This window comes from Leptonychotes weddellii, chromosome 2 (genome assembly GCF_054177405.1).
Source record: "Leptonychotes weddellii isolate Sample4059 chromosome 2, ASM5417740v2, whole genome shotgun sequence".
Taxonomy (NCBI): domain Eukaryota; kingdom Metazoa; phylum Chordata; class Mammalia; order Carnivora; family Phocidae; genus Leptonychotes; species Leptonychotes weddellii.
The window spans coordinates 69,130,323-69,148,994 of NC_138370.1; the positions used below are offsets into that span (position 1 = coordinate 69,130,323).

An 18,672-nucleotide genomic window follows, 5' to 3' on the forward strand; every position below is an offset into this window, starting at 1 on the left:
CCCACCCCATCTGTTGCTACCCATACCTCCCTCCCTCACTCTAGTTAATTAGTGCCTGGGTTAATATCTGTTGTTATGGGATGTTCTGCTCTCTGCACCATGCTTACCAGCCCTTCCCTGCCTGCTGGAAACATCAACCAATGGAAGAGAAATAGTCAAGGCTTCTCAACAGAGATAGCCTGGGGGCATGATTCAGTAATATTTAGTACCACCCAAGGAAAACATGTGAAACTTGTCTGTATATACTTATACCCTGGTACCATCTTTTAGTGGAAAATACTTAAAAGTTTAGAAAACTCTCAGCTATTGAGAGAAAACTCTTCACTTGCTCCTTCCTGTCTTTGGGTATTAGGGACTCTCTCTGTCCTTCTCCCTCCTCTTTGGGCGTAAAGCAGTGACCAACTGATCACTTGACAGAGATGGACCTTGCTTTTTGGTTATTTTCATGTCAGCAGGAATTTTACTGAATCTTGCAAGGATTCTGTTTAAAACCTACACCCCCAACCAGCATTCAGGTTCAGAGAAGGATATATAAAGGCCTATTAATCACAGCAGATGAGGTGGACAGGGCTTAGATTTATTAAATGGCAAAGGATAATAATGTTAAATAGATTTAAGGTTAGATCAGATGCTTTAATTGACCCTTTTTCTTTCTTTCTTTTTTTTTTTTTTTAATGTGAGACAAGTGAAGTGTATTCTGGACATTAGATGAAAAATAGGTTAATTTTTTAAAAATGAGATCATTTGGAATGTTACCAAATGGTGGACGTACAGTTTAAATGTGCCTCTTTAGCTAATTTCTAGTGAAATCATCAAATGAAAAGAAAACAAGATGATTGGGAGAGGTTTTACATTAACACTGGGACACTCAGAGGTCAGCAGATAATGACTGAGCCACTCCACGTCATCTGCTGGTTGGAGAAACTGATGTCCTGGAGCCCCCAGTGACTGAAAGATTTTCTTTCTTGATTGTCATTGGACACAAGTGAAATTGTGCAGAATTCGTTTAGTGTGATGGACACATCCTGACTTGTGATCATCTTCTGCGTGACCAGAAGGGGGGAGGGACTTCCTTTTCGTCACGTGAGCCTCCTGTGTCATCTAACGCTAGGCAACATCAGACCCAGAATTGAGTCCAAAACTTGTGCTGCAACCATGGGCCCGGTTTGGTGGCCAATCTGAAAACACCAGCAAATGCCCAGCTGAGCTATCTCAGGCAAGGACCTGTTGCATTGCTTGCTGGTCTGGAGGATGCAAAGGCAAGTTTAAAAATTGACCAAAGGATAAAGCCTCAACTACTTTGCTCTGATGGAAAATAATGTTTCTTGGACCCCAGAAAGAGAACTTCCAGGGCTCACTAACTCTTTATTACCTTTAAAGTTCAAGTTCCATTTTTGAGGGCATATTTGTTCCTTGAAGATTCAGATAGAACACCTGGTACTCCTCATTGTAGGTTTTTATTTTATTTTAAAAATATTTATTTATTTGAGAGAGAGAGAGAGAGAGCATGAGCAGGGGTGGGGGAAAAGGAGAAGCAGACTCCCCACTGAACAAGGAGCCCTATGTGAGGCTCGATCCCAGGACCCTGAGATCCTGACCTGAACTAAAGGCAGACGCCTAACCAACTGAGCCACCCAGGCGCCCTGTAGGTTTTTAAAAACTTGATTCTAAGTGGACCCTGTAGGTTTTTAAAAACTTGATTCTAAGTGGACCCCCGGCTTACCTCTGTCTAGTGAACTGTGATTTCTAGTGTGCATAGCTAAATCTTCAGATGTTTGTGACTTCTCCTTCTTGAGTTGCCAGGTAGTATATGGTAGAGGGGAAATAACTCACAATTTTGGTGAGCCAATTCAAAAGGCCAATTCTGATAAAATGTCTTTGAAATTGTTTTAGGAATCGAAAGTGTGTGTGTGTGTGTGTGTACGTGTGTGTGTGTGTGTACTGTAGGTCACTGTAGGGCTCTTCTGTTAGAATATACTGTTCTCAAAGATTCTTGTATATTATTAGAAGAACCAGAGTAAAATCATCTGCCCCTCTGTTTTGTTTCACGGAGAGCATTTGCTCTTGTTTTCCCCAGGAGCAGATGAGCAGTGTGTCCATAGGGAGAGAAGGAAACTGATCAGAGCATGTGTTTTGCCTTTCTCTGGGGTGTGGAGCACCCATGGAAAAGCCACAGCCTTGGATTTCATTCCTCAGAGCAGGAATGGGGAGCTTCTCCCTGCTGAGGCCCGCAGCACTCTAGGCATTGTGGAAATGAACCAAGGGCCACGCCGTGGAGAAAAATGAAACTTAGGATGAACTAACCGTGGAGAAGCCTATACCGATCTGGTCCCCTAAAGAAGGGAAAATTGTGTCAGGATGCTTGTGCTTGTGTTCCATGTGATCGCTACTTTAGAGAGACAGGGTAGGCTAAGAAAGAGGAAAGGAAGAATACCATTCAGCGTGTGAGACTCGGGTTCTTCATTCCCATATGAAGAGCGGGGCTAGGTTTCTCTCTACTTCACTGGGGACCCAGCTCCACTCACAAGGTGAGGGCATGGCCGCCGGGCCAAGGCTGCCTCACTCCCACATTGCTTCTCTCTGAGGACAAAGAGTCCAACGGGTGGTGTCAGACTTCTGTGGAATAACATTTACACTTCGGCCTCCATCCTTGCCTCAGAGGCTCAGGGAGAGGCCTGGGGCTCCGTCTTTCCCCGAGCCACCAAGGAAACCCACCCCAACTCTTCAGTCCATTTTGATTTTGGCAAGGGCAAAGTCAAGCAAGAGAAAGCAAAGGCAGAGAGCGGCCACCTTGATCAGACACCCGCGGGTGCCAGGCCCTGCGATAGGATGCCACCGTGTGAGCTTATTTCTTGTCCCTGGTTGTTCCTTTCACTTCACCTGGGCCCCTTGCCCTGCACTGTTGTTCACAGAGTGTTAGTAATAAACCCACAGTCGACAGGAATCGGGTTTCACACCTGGACGGTGTTTTTAGGACCAGTGAGAACCCCGTATCTTTGAGGATGGCCAGCTGGAGATGAAAGATTTTTATTTTATCTAATTGACACGAATATCATTCTAAAAAGTGTACTGTTTCCACATGGCATCATTGGTGTTGCTTCCACACGCATTCTTTGAAGCCTCTTGTTATTCTAAAATGCTAGTTCAGGGCCACGATCGTGAACCAGCTGGAGAGAGAAGGGGCAATTTTTATTGTCTGTATCAGTGCCATTGTCAATGTTTCATCCTTTCATATTTTTTGGGGTTGTTTTTTTTTTTAAAGATCTTATTTATTTATTTGACAGAGAGAAAGCACAAGCGGGGGAGAGGGAAAGGGAGAAGCAGGCTCTCGCTGAGCAGGGAGCCTGATGCGGGACTTGATCCCAGGACCCTGAGATCATGACCTGAGCCAAAGGCAGACGTTTACCCGACTAGCCACCCAGGCGCCCCTCCTGTTTTGTTTTTAAGTTCATAGCATGTATGAGTTCATAGCGTCTATGGCAGATCGAGGAATCAAGAGACAGACACGAGCATCACAAACGTGCCGTGTGTGTGCTTCAGGTGACGCGTGTGACAAATACACATTAAGAATATCGAATGTGCCAGGCCCTGTGCGACATCTCGGGAGTGAAAGATGAATAAGAATCTCGCTCACCCCCGAGAGTTCGGTGCAGAGGGGAAAACGCGGGTGTGAATAATAATTGCAGCGCGCTCCAGGGTTTGCAGGGCTGAACGATCTAGAGGTAGGATAGAGCGGGGAGAGAGAGGGTCACTAGATGCAGATAAAGGAATGCTGCTCACAGAGGGAACACCTGAATACAGATGACACTTGAGCAACACGGGTTGGAATTATGCGGGTCCGCTTCTGTGCAGGTCCACGGGATTTTCGGGTCCACCTAGACGTGGATTTTTTTCGATAACTACAGTACAGTGCCTCAAATGTCTCTTCCTTAGGATTTTCTGACATTTTCTTTTCTTTAGCTTACTTTATTGTAAGAATACTGTTTATGATACATACAGCAGACAAAATATGCAATCATTGGCTGTTTATGTGATCAGTCAGTCTTCTGGTCAGCAGTAGGCTATTATTAGTAGTTAAGTTTTGGGGGAGTCAAAAGTTACATGTGAATTTTCGACTGTGTGGGGGGAGGAGGGGTCACCACCCCTGACCCCCGCATTGTTTAAGGGCCAGGTGTACTTTTGAAATCTGAACAGGATGTCACTGGGGTGTTTTAGAAGGGAATAGGGTGAGGAACAGCACGGCATGTTGAAGCTACTGGAATACTGCAGTTTTGCAGGAGCACAGAGGCCTCTGGAGGCATGCTGAGGGATGATGCAGGGGGGGTGGGCCTGAGGCTTTACAGGGGACAGAAACTAAGGGAAGGAATCATCTAAGGGTGCAGGAGCCCAAGGGCAGGAATGCAGTGGGCCTCGACAGGCCTGGAGGCTAGAAGCAGGAGGCTTTCATGAAGGTACCTGGGGTGTCTCTCTCCTTCTCTCTGGGTTTCCATGAACACACCATGCTGGGCCACTCCCTTGCCTCCTCTCTTCCTCACTCTTTCTTCCTCCTCCAGTCTAAGAGTAGAGGTAACAGTCCCACCCCATCCGCTGCTCTCTACTCACCTTCCCTTGGATCTCACCACGTCCTCTGGAGTTGGATGACCTCCGGTCTGTGTGTCACTGGTGACTCCCCTCTTACTGCCCGCAGCCATCCCAACCTGCACTTCCTGCAGGAATCCTAAGTACTTAGCCCAAACAGAACTGAAAATGTCCCTCCATATTTCTCCACCACCCAACTTTTCTGTCTTTCCTACTCCTATTGAGGGCGTCTCCCAAATCTCGAGGCTTAGAAGTCATAGAATCATTTTCTTAATCACGCCACCCCACACCATGTATGAACTTTCTTTGCAATTTCTCTCACATTGGTATCTTCGTTTTTTATTCAGACTCCTAGACAGTCGCCTCCAGTTCCTCCCCATTCAACCTCTAGAATATCCTATGAATCTTCTATCCCCATGACCTTTAGTTCAGGCCCTCAGCGTCTCCTTGCTTGGATCACCATCATAAGCTCCTAACAAGTGCCCCCATTTCCACTTCCCCCCAGGCCTTCCAAGTGCCACTGCCAGGTTGGCCTTCTGAAGTGCATCCTGATCGTCCTCCTCCCCTGTGCAAACCTCCCAAACGCTGGCTCCTCGCTCACCCCCCCCCATTCTGTATAGGCATCCGGGCCCCCACCGAAGACTTCACATTCTGCCCCTACCTACCTCTCCAGGTTTATTTCTCTGGAATATAATATGCCTCTCTTTGTTAAGCGGTTGTTCATTAGAGGATTTGACTTCAGCACCAAGGTTCCAACATGAAGAATTTTAAGGGAAGGGAGGGAGGGAAGGAGGGAGGGGGAAGGGGAGAGAAGGAAAGAAAGGAAGGGAGGGATGGCAGGGGAGTGAGGGAGGAGGGAAGGAAGGGGAGGGAGGCAGGAAGAACAGGAGGGAGGAAGGGGAAGAAAGAGAAAGGAGAGGGAGAGGAGGGAGGGAGGGAGGGAGGAAACTCTTGCCCTGGAGCCAGAAAATAGAAAGGTGGTTACTGTTCTGGGAAAAAGGGGAATAGGGAGTTAGTGTTGAATGGGTAGAGCTTCAGTAGGGAAGATGAAAAATTCTGGAGATGGATGGAGATGATGGTACAACAATGTGAATGTACTTAATGCCGCTGAACAGGACACTTAAAAATGACTAAAGTGATACATTTTACCGCACACACAACTCTTGGACCTCTTGGCCAAACTGAGTATAAAAAGTGAGAGGCGATTGAAGATGGGGGTGAGGGTATCTCGGAGACAACTGTGCTGTGCTCCCCCCCCACTGCAGGGTGGCAGGGATAAGGGAAGGGGTACTGGCCTCACCCCAAATCTAGAGAGCACAGCTTATGGGATGCCCCCTGGGCGTTTGTGATGTGTTTTCCTCAGTGGGGAGCCTTGTGCACTGGTGTCCCATGTCTCTGCCTGGGAAAGCTAGAGGGTGGGAAATGGCGAGCTGCTTTGGGGACCGCGTGTACAAGAAATCCTTCTGTGCTATGAGGGGGCTGAGCTTGTGCTGTTCATCCGGTCAAGTACAGAGGAGCTGTCAACCATGGCCCCAGTGTAGACCATTTTCCCACAGGAGGGCTAGTCTGGGTATGGCCTTAAATGCCTTCCAGTGGGGTCGCCTAGATCATTGGTGGTTGCACAATGATAAAGGGGGATGGACAGGCAGATTCCTAGGCCAGTGGAGGGAATAAGGGACCCCAGACAAGAGGGAGTTGAGTCACGTAAAGGGAACTTCAGGGGAAAGAACACTTCGAAATTAAAGATCTCTGAAGACCCCATGCTTGAATTCCATGAGAGAAATGCCTGCTGGCCTAAACAGGGTGAAACCATTCTAGAACGGGATAGCGAAGAGCTTTCCATCCTCTCTCCTTCCCTCCCTTCCCCCTGCTCCTCTAGCTATTTTCTAGGGTCTGAAAAGACAGCTAGTGTGCTGGGGAGAAGGCAACGAGAGAGGGAGAAGGAGCCGATTCCCTCCCCCATGAAAGGCTACCTGTAGACCCTTCCAGGAAGGACTCTCTTCCAGGAGGGACTCCCCTCCCAGGAGGTGGAACTGTAGACTAACACATGGATTGGACCTTCTGGATTCTGAATCAAGACCATTTTGCTGTTTAAAGGACCATACGGCTTTGTATTATCTAAGAATTATCAGGTTATGGGCCTGCCCGAGTTTTCACCCAGGGACGGTAGAGGGACTCTTCCTGCAGGGCCAACTTAAAGAGACAGTGGAATACAGAAGGAGAGTTGCTTTTATGTTTACACCCTGTGAGTCTCACTTCCTCAAGGTGCCACTTTCATCTCTCAATTCTGGCCCTCCAGCCAAAGCAGCCAACATGATATTCCCTGAACACCCCAAGCAGACTACAGTCCACCTTTTGTGCTTTGGTTCCTGGTCTTCCTTGACTCCTCTTCCCACACTGTATTTTAATTTTACCTCTTTTATTAGAGGACTGTTTATACTTGTCTGATCATTCATGTGGATTTAAAGTGCTTGGGGTCATGGGCCATGTCTTCTTTGCCTCTGTATCCCACATCTCCTCTGTCCTAGTACATAGTACCTAGTAGACATTTTTAAAACGATGGGATGACCAAATGACTGATGAATGAAATAATACTAATTGATAATTACTTATGTGTACTGTGTTCGCAAAAGTAGAAAAGACCATGTGATATTCTCATGGCTTTTTCCCTTGCAGTTGCCAAGCAGAGTTTGAATCGGACTCATCTGATTTGCAAACCCACTCTTCCGATGCCACCAGGCATACACAGTGTTCTAAATGCTTCTAAAAGAGGAAATAATCGTCTTCTTATGGGCATTTGTAGTCATTTTTTTATTTTTTAAAAATGTACATAAATGACAGAATATCTATATTGATCATAGAAAAATTACAAGATACAGGGGCGCCTGGGTGGCTCAGTTGTTAAGCGTCTGCCTTCAGCTCAGGTCATGATCCCGGGGTCCTGGGATCTAGCCCCAGGTCGGGCTCCCTGCTCCGCGGGAGGCCTGCTTTTCCCTCTCCCACTCACCCTGCTTGTGTTCCCTCTCTCGCTGTGTTTCTCTCTGTCAAATAAATAAATAAAATCTTAAAAAAAAAAAGAAAAATTACAAGATACAAATGAGCATTGCAATAAACAGTCACCTACAACCCACCTCCCAGGCATAACCTTACTGTTAACACTGTCTCTCATCTTTTTCCACGTGCCAGTTTTTTTTCTTGGAATAGCAGTATAGGCCACTTGGGGTAAAATTAGTATTTGTCCTATTATTTTAGGAAGAGATTCTAAAAGGATTTATGATATGTGTGGAGAGGGAAGATGATGGGAAAGAGTAAACCCTGGATGGGTAGACATGTCCCTGGGTGTGGGAGTCAAAGCTAAGAGTGAGTGAAATGATTAATTCAACCACTGTTTTGTCAGGACACCTCATGTAAAGGGGAGGGAGGACCATTGGGATCTCTGGCCGACTTAGGATCTGTTCCCAGATCAGCCTGCCTCCTGCCTCCTAGGCCAGCCTGCCCAGGCACCAGGCTGAGATGGTGATTAATATGTGGGGGAGCCTTAAGCTAGAACTTAAGAGGAGCTTTTCTTTCTTATTTGCCTTGGGTTCTGATTAAATTTGGGGGAAGGGGGTTGAAAACCCAAGTGTAGCAAAAACTTCACAGCAGTGGTTTTCAGTTGGGGGATTTTGCCCCCAGAGGATATTGGCAACATCTGGAGTTATTCAAGATTGTCACACCTGGAGGGTGGGTGCTACTGAGATCTAGTAGGTGGAAACCAGGGATGTTGCTAACCATCCTACGATGCACAGTACAGCCTCCCCAAATAAAGGATCTAGCCCCAAATGTTAACAGTGCTGAGGTTAAGAAACCTGCTTTAACAACAACAACAAAAAAACGCAAGAGAACAGTTGGCAAATGTTTTTCTTATATATTTCTTATATTATGTCTCACTTGTCCATTGAGATGTCAGCTTGAAAACTCTTCTCTGTGAGTCTGGAGTCTATCAGGTAGATTAAAAATGTTAAAGGTTTTTATCAGTAATCAGTGTTTTGTGCATTTGTGAAAGGTCAAGAGTTGTCATAAGAAAGGACAGAAAGCACTTCATGTAAATCATACTTGAAATTATCCCAAGTAGCTTTCAAAACCTGATACCATTCAAGCCAGTGGTACACATAGCCAGATGATTTTTAACCTAGGGGCAAAGCTGGGGAAAGGAGATGGAAAAAGACAAAGATAATGGAGCTTCATTCTAGCTTTGCTCTTCGTATCATTGAAATTTTTTGTGGAATTAAGTGAATCCTTTTCAGTATGTTTTTGTGTTTGTCTTCAAGCCTTGGAATGACTTGCAGGGTTCAGAGACATCATTACATACCTGTGTCACTGACCCCGCTGTTTATTTTCCAAATGTTGTGTACTTTGAGGGAGCACAAAGAGGGAAATGTGTGTTGTGACTGCACCTATGGGTGAGGTAGCTAGAGGTCAGGGTGGCTGTCAGGTCATCAAATCGCTTAAGAGGTTGCAAGGGCTGCAGTCCATACTCCAGAAACAATCAGGTGGACTACAAATCAAGGCAAAGAAGCTAGGCATGTAACTTTGAAAGCTTCATATTCTTTTATTTTCTCTTTCTTTTTTTTTTTTTTTTTTAGCATGATTGAATCAACTTGGTTTTTATGAGCCTCACAGATAGGCGGAGAAACAACAGTTTGGCAGGAATAGGGAAAGGGGGAAGGGTTCTAAATTAAATATAACAGTTGCTTGGCAGTTTAGTTGCTGACAAAAAAACAAGTCATTTACCATGAAAACCATGTGTAATATGTCGGGAAGGAGAAAAGAACAATTAGCCCACTTCTTATATAGCTTTTATTGACAGCACTATATTAATTGTAATCATTTAATTCAAAGTGCTCTTCCGTCTTCTTTACTACAACTCAATAAACTACACATGTACTTGGCTCCCACCCTGTCTCCTACTTTGTAAGGAACGCGTAGTTTTCTCTAACCACCAAGCTTACAGCAATGAGGTTCCCCTTTCACATCTGTCCAGTCTGCTCCCTACTGCTTCTTATTGCTATATCCATCCATCCATCACAAATTACCACAAACTTGGTAACCTAAAACAACAGAAATTTATTCCCTCACAACCTGGAGGCCAGAAGTCTGAAATCTGAAGGCTCTAGGGGAGCCCCTTTCTTTACCTCTCCCAGTTTCTGGTGGCTCTGGGAAATCCTTAGCCTGTGGCCACCATGACTCCAGTTTCTTGTCTTGCTCCGGTCAGGCTGCTATAACAGAATCCATTGACTGGGTGGCTTATTAACGACAAAAATGTATTTCTCACAGATCTGGAGGCTGGCAAGTCCAAAATCAAAGAGCCCAAATATTTGCTGTCTGGGAGCTCTCTGGGGTCTTTTTTATAGGGGCACTAATCCATTCCTGAGGGCTCCATCCTCATGACTAATCACCTCAAATATTATTACATTGGGTATGAAGTTTCAGCGTATTAATTTTGGGACAGAGGGTGGAACACATATTCAGTCCTGTTTTCACACGCCCTTCCCCTGTCGTCCTTATCTATCTATTCTAGGGACACTTATCATTGGTTTTAGGGCTTACCTGGGTAATCTAGAATGATCTCATCTTGAGATCCTTAACTGAATCACATCTGCAGATCACACTTTTTCCAAATAAGGTGACATTCACACATTCTTGGGGTTAGGACATAGACAGATTTTGAGGGGTCACCATTCAACCCACTATTCTCTCTATGTCCTCTTTTTTTTTTTTTTCCAGAATGCTGAGTACACTGTAATTACTAATAAATGCTTATTGATTTGAAAGTGTGCTCATTTTAAAGTGACCCAAATTAATGGCCGGGCTGATTGCCCCACCTTGTTTCAAAGATGCTCTGTCATTAGCTCTACAGAATGCATGGACATAAAGACAGTCCGACTTTGCAAGGTGAATGTATGTTTCAGACTAAAGATCAAATGTCTAACAGTCACACCTAAAGCAACAACGGCCTGTAAGATTGCTGTTTTCCTAAGCATTGGTCCTTGGGCTGCAATTAACTTCCTAGGTGGTCTTGAGGATTACTAGCTCCCAGCAAGGTATAAATGTCTCAGTTGAATTGACCCTGTTTACCCTTTATTAATTTAGGTGCCCTAGAAGAGAGAGAGAAAAAAACTGATCAGAGCTTTAAAAATAGAGGGAGACAATTGTCATAATAAAATGTTCACTTTGATTTGATTCGCTGAAATTGAGTAAGTTCTGAAACAAGGACAGACGTTCACCATGTTCTCCGTTAGTTCTGGAAGCAGCTTAGCAGAGAGCATGGAGCACATGGGGGAGTGCCCGGGAGACCCTGGTCACCGGACCCCTAGTGCTAGATTCAGAGACCTAGGTGGGCCTGGATCTGCTGCCACGGGTGTGGCCTTGGGCAAGTCACCTGCTTTGTCTGGGCTTCAGTTCCCTACTTCTTCAGGAAAGCAGGTGGGCTGAACTAGTAGTTTTTCCATCTGTGTGTCCCTGTGCTTTGGCACTCTTCTCACCTGCTTCCAGACATGATCCTCGTGGTTCTCTCTGTGATTAGAAACTGGGTTTGGTTCAGAATTTTAAAACCGTGGTGTTCTGGTTTCTCCTCGTTCACCTGCTTGCAGCGGAGAGCTACAAGGAAACTCAGATGGTGAAGATTAAAGAGGAGCCCATGGAGGTTGACATCCAGGACTCGCATGTGTCGGTATCACCCAGCCGGAATGTTGGCTATAGCACTTTAATCGGGCGAGAGAAAACCGAACCCTTACAGAAGATGCCAGAGGGCAGAGTGCCCCCAGAGAGAAACCTCTTCAGTCAGGATATCTCTGTGAAGATGGCTTCCGAGCTTCTCTTTCAACTGTCAGGTACGTTTCTGTGCAGAAAAATGTCAATAATTGGGAATAATTGGAAGGAAAGCCACTCTAACAAAGTAAAAACACCCGCATTATAGGATTTTTCAGGCAGAAATCAATTTTACTACTTTAACATGCATACTGCCACTCAAACTAACAGTTAATAAAATGTTGCCAAGTGGAACTCCTGCCAAACTTTCTTTAATAAATAGTTAAGAATGATTTGAAATTAGAACTCTATTCAATTCTGTGCCAATGATCCCTGTTGACTAGGCTAAACATCTCACCTCTACTTTTGCTTAGGCTGTTGATCTGATTAACAGCCTTTTTTCTTTTTTTCTAATGTTCAAAAGATAAACTTCAATTTACTCCAACAGTGACTGAATTACCATGAATTCCAAATTAGTGTGGTTTGAATTAAGATTTTACTGTATCTTGCCAAAAAAAAATCAAGGAAAGGGAGAAGATGAAAATGGGAGGACTCTTGCCAACTATCCCCTTGCAGAGCATTGTTCTGTAAACCAATTGTTTCTACTTTGAATACTTGGAATTCACAGGTGTAGGAATTACCAGCTCAGCTAAGAGTCTTGATAGAACAGTTGAGGGTCCTCTTGGTTACCTTTGTTAACTCTTTCAAGCTGCATAGTGTTTGTCCTTAACAAATTTAACATGCTGTTATTATCTGAACGTGATTGAGTCTGAAGGTACATACACATATAAGATTCAGATTCATATGAAATACACACAGCTTGTCCGTACTTTTTTGGCCTACATATGGAAGTTCATGCATCAGTAAAGTTTGTTACTAATGTATGATAACCTCTCTTTTGTTATGGATAACATATTCAAAATGCCATGAGATGCCTCATTATTTAAGTATTCACTTGCTTTCCCTGCTAAAAAAAATATCAGGGAAAAGAAGCTAGAATCTGCATACCATCATGATGGTTCACCTTCTTGTTGGCCTGGTGACATACCCCAGAGCTTGAAACTATCAGTTGTTCCTGAAAATGGTGGCCTCCTAATAAACAAGGATTGTTCTTTGTGCAAAGCCCTGTAGTAATGGAAATAGTTAATTACGTAAGTTTCACAGGATACGTGGATCTTTGCAAGCTCCCCAAAGCTCCAAATCCTACAAGATGCTTTAAAAAAAAAAAGAAAGAAAGAAAAGAAAACAGGCTGAAAACATATCTAAAAGCAATATAACTTTGAAAATTACTTAGCAGTTAAAATTTGCAAAAGTGAGGCCAGGGTGGTTCTTTTCAGAAAGTCTCTGTCTCTCACAGTACATTATCGCTGTCTGCTGTCAGTGACAAACTTTATGTCTGAGAGTTCTTACCCTGGCATGGTCACTTACTGCCTGGGTGACCTCAGGCAAGTCTTTTAGCCCCAATTTCCTGCTCTCTAAAAGAATACTGCCTCTGAATCCAAATTCAGCCTCGTTGTCATTGTCGAGGGGACAGAAAGCAACCGTCCACACCAACTCGCATGCAGCCATTTCAGACTAGTGTTAACAAAGTACTGGGCCGATGTTGGAAGCCTTTCGTTTTTCCAGATATCTGTTTAAATTTGTTCAGAAATCCCTAAAATCAGGAGTTTTTTGCTTGCCCTGCCGTGGAAATCTGAAACCCTGGTGAAGTTGGCCAGGTTTCCTCTGCATGCTGAAGCCATTGAGAGCTGTAATAGTCAGGGCAGAATCCTCACATTTGAACTGGATTGGGAAGGCCGGAGTTCAACTTTTGTGTTCTTGAAAGCTAATTAAATAATTTCTGACAGCTGGTAGATACAGACCTCAAGACAGAGTAAGGGAGGGTTTACCTCTGCTTGTCTAATGATATTTTATTTGTCCCTGGTGACATTTATCAGAATAAGCGCTCGATGACTGCAGAACCCAGAGGTCTTACGGCTGTTTTTGTATCTCCTCTCACAAAGGGGCCTGACAATACAGAATGCTTAAAGGTTGTCATCAAAGTCAGAAGCGGAACAGTTGCAACAACCGCAATTTTCATGCTGAATCAGAGGAGAGCAGAAATTTTCAGCCGGGGAAAGATGTGGTAGAAATAACAGGTTCTGGGCACATCTCTGTGTGCGTATGTGTACTTATTAAGGCCTCATTAAAATCAGACAACACACTTGAAATTTGTCAGTGATTGTTTCCCTTTGGTTTTTACTAAAATGTTTTTGTGGATGCTGTCTATATGCTTTTAATGATTGTCTTTACAAATAAGCCAGGGAGGGTTTGAATATATAAAAAGGAAACCAAAAGAAAACCACAAGAGAGAAAAAGAAATGTTGAGGGAGTTTCTGTTTAAGCCTTAGAGACACAGATCGAATAAGAATAACCTAAAAGGAATGTTTCATTCTTTCTTCTTACAGAAAAAGTGAGCAAAGAGCACAATCACACAAAAGAAAACACCATTCGGACAACCACCAGGTAGGCCATTTTATGTGGGGGGGGGTAGGGGGCATCCCCTTAGAGTGCCCCCTGTGTGGGCAGTCAGGCCCCAATCACATGTTGCGCATTGTTCCCCAAACTATTTTCTCCCGCTGGGTTCAAAGGAGTCATGCCTTTTGCCCCCAGTTTGTGTTAGACATTTTGTGGGAACAATACAGAAAGCAAGAGCGCCAAGGGGGAAGACCATTAATATTTATCAAACATTTAATAGCTGTTACTTGGCTGGAGAATTTTCCAGATGTTCTTATTTTTTATTCCTTTATAATAGTTTTGTGAAGTAGGTCATGTTATTATTCTCTTAAACTCTGGGAGTTTAAACGGGTGGCACAACTGGGATGGGGAGCTGGGTCCGTATCTCAGGAAGGCTTCACCCAGTCAGGAGACCAAGGTTCCCGAGTAGCTCCGCAGGTGTGGACGGATCACTGGTCATCAAGGATATCCCAACTTTTTGCCTCACGGCACTGTTAGGAGGACAGAACACTTTAAAGCGAGAGAAAATGCTTTAAAAGGCTGCAGGAAAACCTTTGTCATTAACAGCTGTAGATAAGGATGCTGTACATTTGCCAAAGGCAGCTTGAGGAGGTCAGCCAGGGTGGGCTGCCCATCCGTTTGCCAGATGGAAGGAGGAGGACCGGCCCGTGCGGCCACTCATCCCCAGCCTGGAAGGCCATCCAGACCGCAGCTGTGGTATGCACACTCCACTAGCGTATACCCCACCGCTGTGAAAAAGGCACCCCGGGGGAAGATAGGAGCTCTAGCTTTCAAGGACTGTCCCCCACCCTCAGACCACCCTCCAGTCCCTGAGTTAGCCCCAGATGCAGGCTTTACCAGATGAAATAGAAACAGGGAGAACGAGATGTGAGCTCCCAAGAAGGCTTTATATCAAGGAACTAAGCTTTCCCGAGCAAACTTAGATTCGATTCTTCCTAATGGGAGCAGTTGACTGGTTTGGTATTTTTCATTCTTGCAACGAAAGATAAATGATGTTTTTCTTTTTTGAGGTGGTATGAGTCGACCTCAGAGCATCATCAGGCACGTGAACAGTGCTCATCTGAACCTTAACCCGAGTTGGTTTTTTTCTTTTTAATTTTATGAATTGGAATTTGGGATATCAAATGTCAAATAGTAATTAAAACAGAGCGAGCTGGCCTCACACAAAGTTCATATAGTATTAGGAAAATGAAACCTGCTATAACAGAACAGAAGAGCGGTACCAGCCTTGTCTCTGTGTATTAAGTACACAGATGGAAAATGGGTCTTGCGATCTGGGCTGCACACTGTTTTGGGAAATGGGTCTGGGGACTGGGCGGGTTATTTGTCTATTAAGTTGGATGCCCAAATTGGCGATGTTACCTACTACAGATGCCAGTGGACCTTCCACATGTAATCTTAAGACTATTTAGTATCTATGCTTGTGTTCATGGGTCTGAGCACACGAAATTGTCCTGATTGGGAGACCATGAAAGACAGCAGATTAAAATAATAAATGTTAATTTTAATTTGCTTCCATAAGTTTCTTGATGTGTCCCGGGTCAGGTTCCCTAGACGCAGAGCCTGAGACAGGGATTCCTGTGAAGGGGCTTTATTGAGGGAGTGCTCTCAGAGGACTCTGCTGGGAAATGAAGGGGGCAGGAGAGGGGAGAGGAAGTTGTAGAGCAAGGACGTAGTTTTGGCTGGATTCCAGCTTTAGCTCCATCCCACAGAGAATTCTGGAGCATGAATTGCACCACAAGGTAAATCCTGCCTGGAGGCAAAGGGGCCGGCTCTTTGGACCCCCATGCTGTTCACTAGCTTCGGGTCACCCCCAGCAGGGGATATGGAGCCTTCTAGTTGCAGGGGCTCCAAAGGTGAAGGCAGTTCTTGCTCACCGTTCACAGCCAGCACCCCAGCCACTCGCTCACTCGCTCGCTTGCTTGCTCATGGTGAGCACGCTAATGCAGTAAAGGAATTCTGGGCAGGACCCGACAGCACCCCCTGTGGTGGTTTTCTGCTGGATCTTTAAGATCACATAGTAATACTTACATAACAGAAAGGTATGCTACGAAGCCATGTTATTTTATGCTTTTCAGGTGGAAGAGTTTGACCCCAGTACGGTGCTGCAGAAGACTAAGAGGAGGTTTGAACTAGCCCCAAACGAGTGAAATGCGTCTCATAGCCTAAATTGCCTTGGCTGGAGCTAGAACATAATTATAGGATAGAAGAGAAATTTTTTTAGCCATTTGGCAAAAATGAGGCAATCTTTAAATTCTTCTCTTGCTGGGAGATTATGAGTAAGAAGAAATCCAAATCAGATTTTTTTGCCCAAAGCAGAAGAAGAGGTGCTTGCTGTGAGCCCCCAACGTGGTACAGTGTTTATAAAGCCATGTTACAGAATTCTGGGTTTATTCTCCTTCTGTAGAATCCTTGGTGTGTTTTTATTCTTCCTTTGAGTAGCAACTTGTTCAATTAGCCTCTCCTCAAACAGATCTCTTTTTTACCTTCTCACCTCATTACTTCAGGTGGAATAGAATCAAGCGGCTTCATGCCAAGAAATCCTCTTTAACCTCAGTTAACTGATAGCAGGGACAGGAAAAAAAAATGCTTCTCTTTTTTGATTCCTGTTTTAGAAGGAACTCTTATTTTGTATGCACAAGGTCAGCTCAGGGGGCTTACGTTTTAAGGTAGGATTTTCGATACTTTCCAAAAGATTGACATCAAGCCTCTGAATTTCCTTATCTCTGGATCTTCAGGTACTTAGTGGGATCTTCTTCTAGGTGTTCCAGAAGAAGCTGGCTGTCCAGAATGATGGCTCATGTTTGCAGTCAGGTTCAGAATCTGCCATGTTTGAGAGTTGCTAGGTACACTAAAGATAGTTTAATTCTGAAGAGCGGGCCCTGGTACGCTGGCCGCAGTACCGTCCTGGGGTCAAACTCTTCCAGATGCCAGGGGGTGTCTGAGCTCCTACACTCAGTGAGATCTCCTGCCCCTAGAGTCTGGATATCCAGGGGGCCGAGAGCAGAGAAGAGATGTGCAGTCCTGGAAGAAAGCAGCTGATTCTCTCTCCCTGTCCTATATAAACCCACAACTTTCTCCACTTTTTTTGGTCTTGACTCTCATTCCAACCACAAGAACTAAGGAAAAGTGTAGCAGCCTAGGAAGAAACACTGTAGCTCGGCATTCCAGTATGTGTTTACCAACGAGAGGAGACGTGGGGTGCGGATATTCCATGCCTGGGCCCCAGGAGAGCATGGAGGATGTGTGTACAGCTCACCATCCATCCCATACAGGCTGATAGTTGCACGTTCCTCCTCGTCAAATCCTTTTTCCATTGGCAATTCTGCTGTTTGTTAATATCTCTATTATAAGATGGGCAGATATGGAGAGAGAAAAAGATGTTAGACAGTGTTCCTTGTTAGCAATTTAAAAAAAAAAATGGTTTAGGTGAGGCTAAAGGTTGAAACGAGTAACTAGCAAGTTTCTGGATCATTGACTCTCTACCTCATTTAAAAATTAAAAACAACAAAAAAAACTCTTTCAATGGAAAATTTCAAACATATACAAAAGTAGAGAAAGTACCCATCATTCAGTCTGAACAATGATCATCTCCTGACCCTTGTTGAGAGGTCCCCTCCTTTTGTTCTCCCTCCCCCTAAATTATTTTAAAGCAAATCCCGGACATCATTTTAAGAACTTGTTTGAGAATGCTTTTTCTTTCACCCCAAGAACTGAGACTCAGCTGCTTAGATTAGTATCACCTTCCCAAAAGTTAAGGAGAAAAACAGTCTACCAAAGTGCACCGTGTAGCCAGGCAGAGAAATCAATCTACTTAACTGGAAAGATTGGATCATGTGGTCCTGCTCACCAATGCCTTGATCTTAACCCTTCCACCCTTGTTTGTGCCCTCATAGGGGCACCTCCACTGAATCAGTCCTTTAGTTGGAACTTCACTGTAAATGTTAAAACAGCAGTTCTTTTGCCTGTTTAACCTCAGAGTCTAGCAAATTCAGTCTAAGTGTAAAGAAGGCTGCATCTCCTTTGAGATGGTGTGTGGACAGTGTTCTTAATGCCATTCTACCTGATAAATGAGATGAGGAGACAGTCCAGCCAGACCCAGGAGAACAGAAGGACTGAACACTTAAGAGACTAATAAAAATCCTGATTTTTTTATTTCCTTTCCTAGCACAAGCCTAGCTTCTGCAGAGAATAGATACCCAGCTAATATGATCATTTGTTGATGAAAATATATGAGGCATGATATCATAACCAGATCCCAAAGTTTAATGGAATAAAAAGAAGATCTACATCTTCTGACATGGACCATCACCCTGCCAGATGCTGGATAAGATCGAAATAGGAAAATGGAACCCTAGAGTAAGAATCAGATAGCTCCTGGCAGGTGAATTGGACATGCTCAATGTTGTGTAACACCATGAACGCCAAACAATGGCTGCCAAGAACCCTTTCTTGGTTATTTGTTCTCTCTTTTGCCCATTAATAATTCAGTGTCCGTGGGGATATAAGATTGCAGGCCTTAAGAAAAACTTCTCACACCTGGCTTGCTTTATTCCAAAAGTAAGGAAGTGTTTACCCGAATTGTCCTTTTCCCCATTACAAGACAAAAAGCAGAAATGGGAAAATCAGAGAAAGGTAGACTCACAGCACGCCATGCCAGCCAACATTTAATTTGCCCAATTTTCTGAACTTGAAATGCGGGCTTTTTGTTATGATTTAGGTAATGGCACTTACAGTGTTCACTAAAAGACGTATGCACTTGGAAGTGTCTAATATAGAATTTTCCTG

The 18,672-nt window shown here is 44.3% G+C and overlaps 1 protein-coding gene across 11 annotated transcripts in view; it reads left to right on the top strand.

Moving 5' to 3' along the window:
• The window catches only part of ZNF827 (zinc finger protein 827), a 168,452-nt gene that overhangs the window by 77,998 nt on the left and 71,782 nt on the right, over nucleotides 1-18,672 (top strand). For all 11 annotated transcript variants that reach the window (XR_014142830.1, XM_081811805.1, XM_081811804.1 and 8 more), the window contains exons 6-7: nucleotides 11,211-11,450; nucleotides 13,815-13,872. Coding sequence is in view for 10 of the 11 variants with exons in the window: in XM_081811805.1 (XP_081667931.1) it covers nucleotides 11,211-11,450; nucleotides 13,815-13,872 (298 nt within the window). In the remaining variant the exon portion in view is untranslated. The remainder of the gene's footprint in view (nucleotides 1-11,210; nucleotides 11,451-13,814; nucleotides 13,873-18,672) is intronic.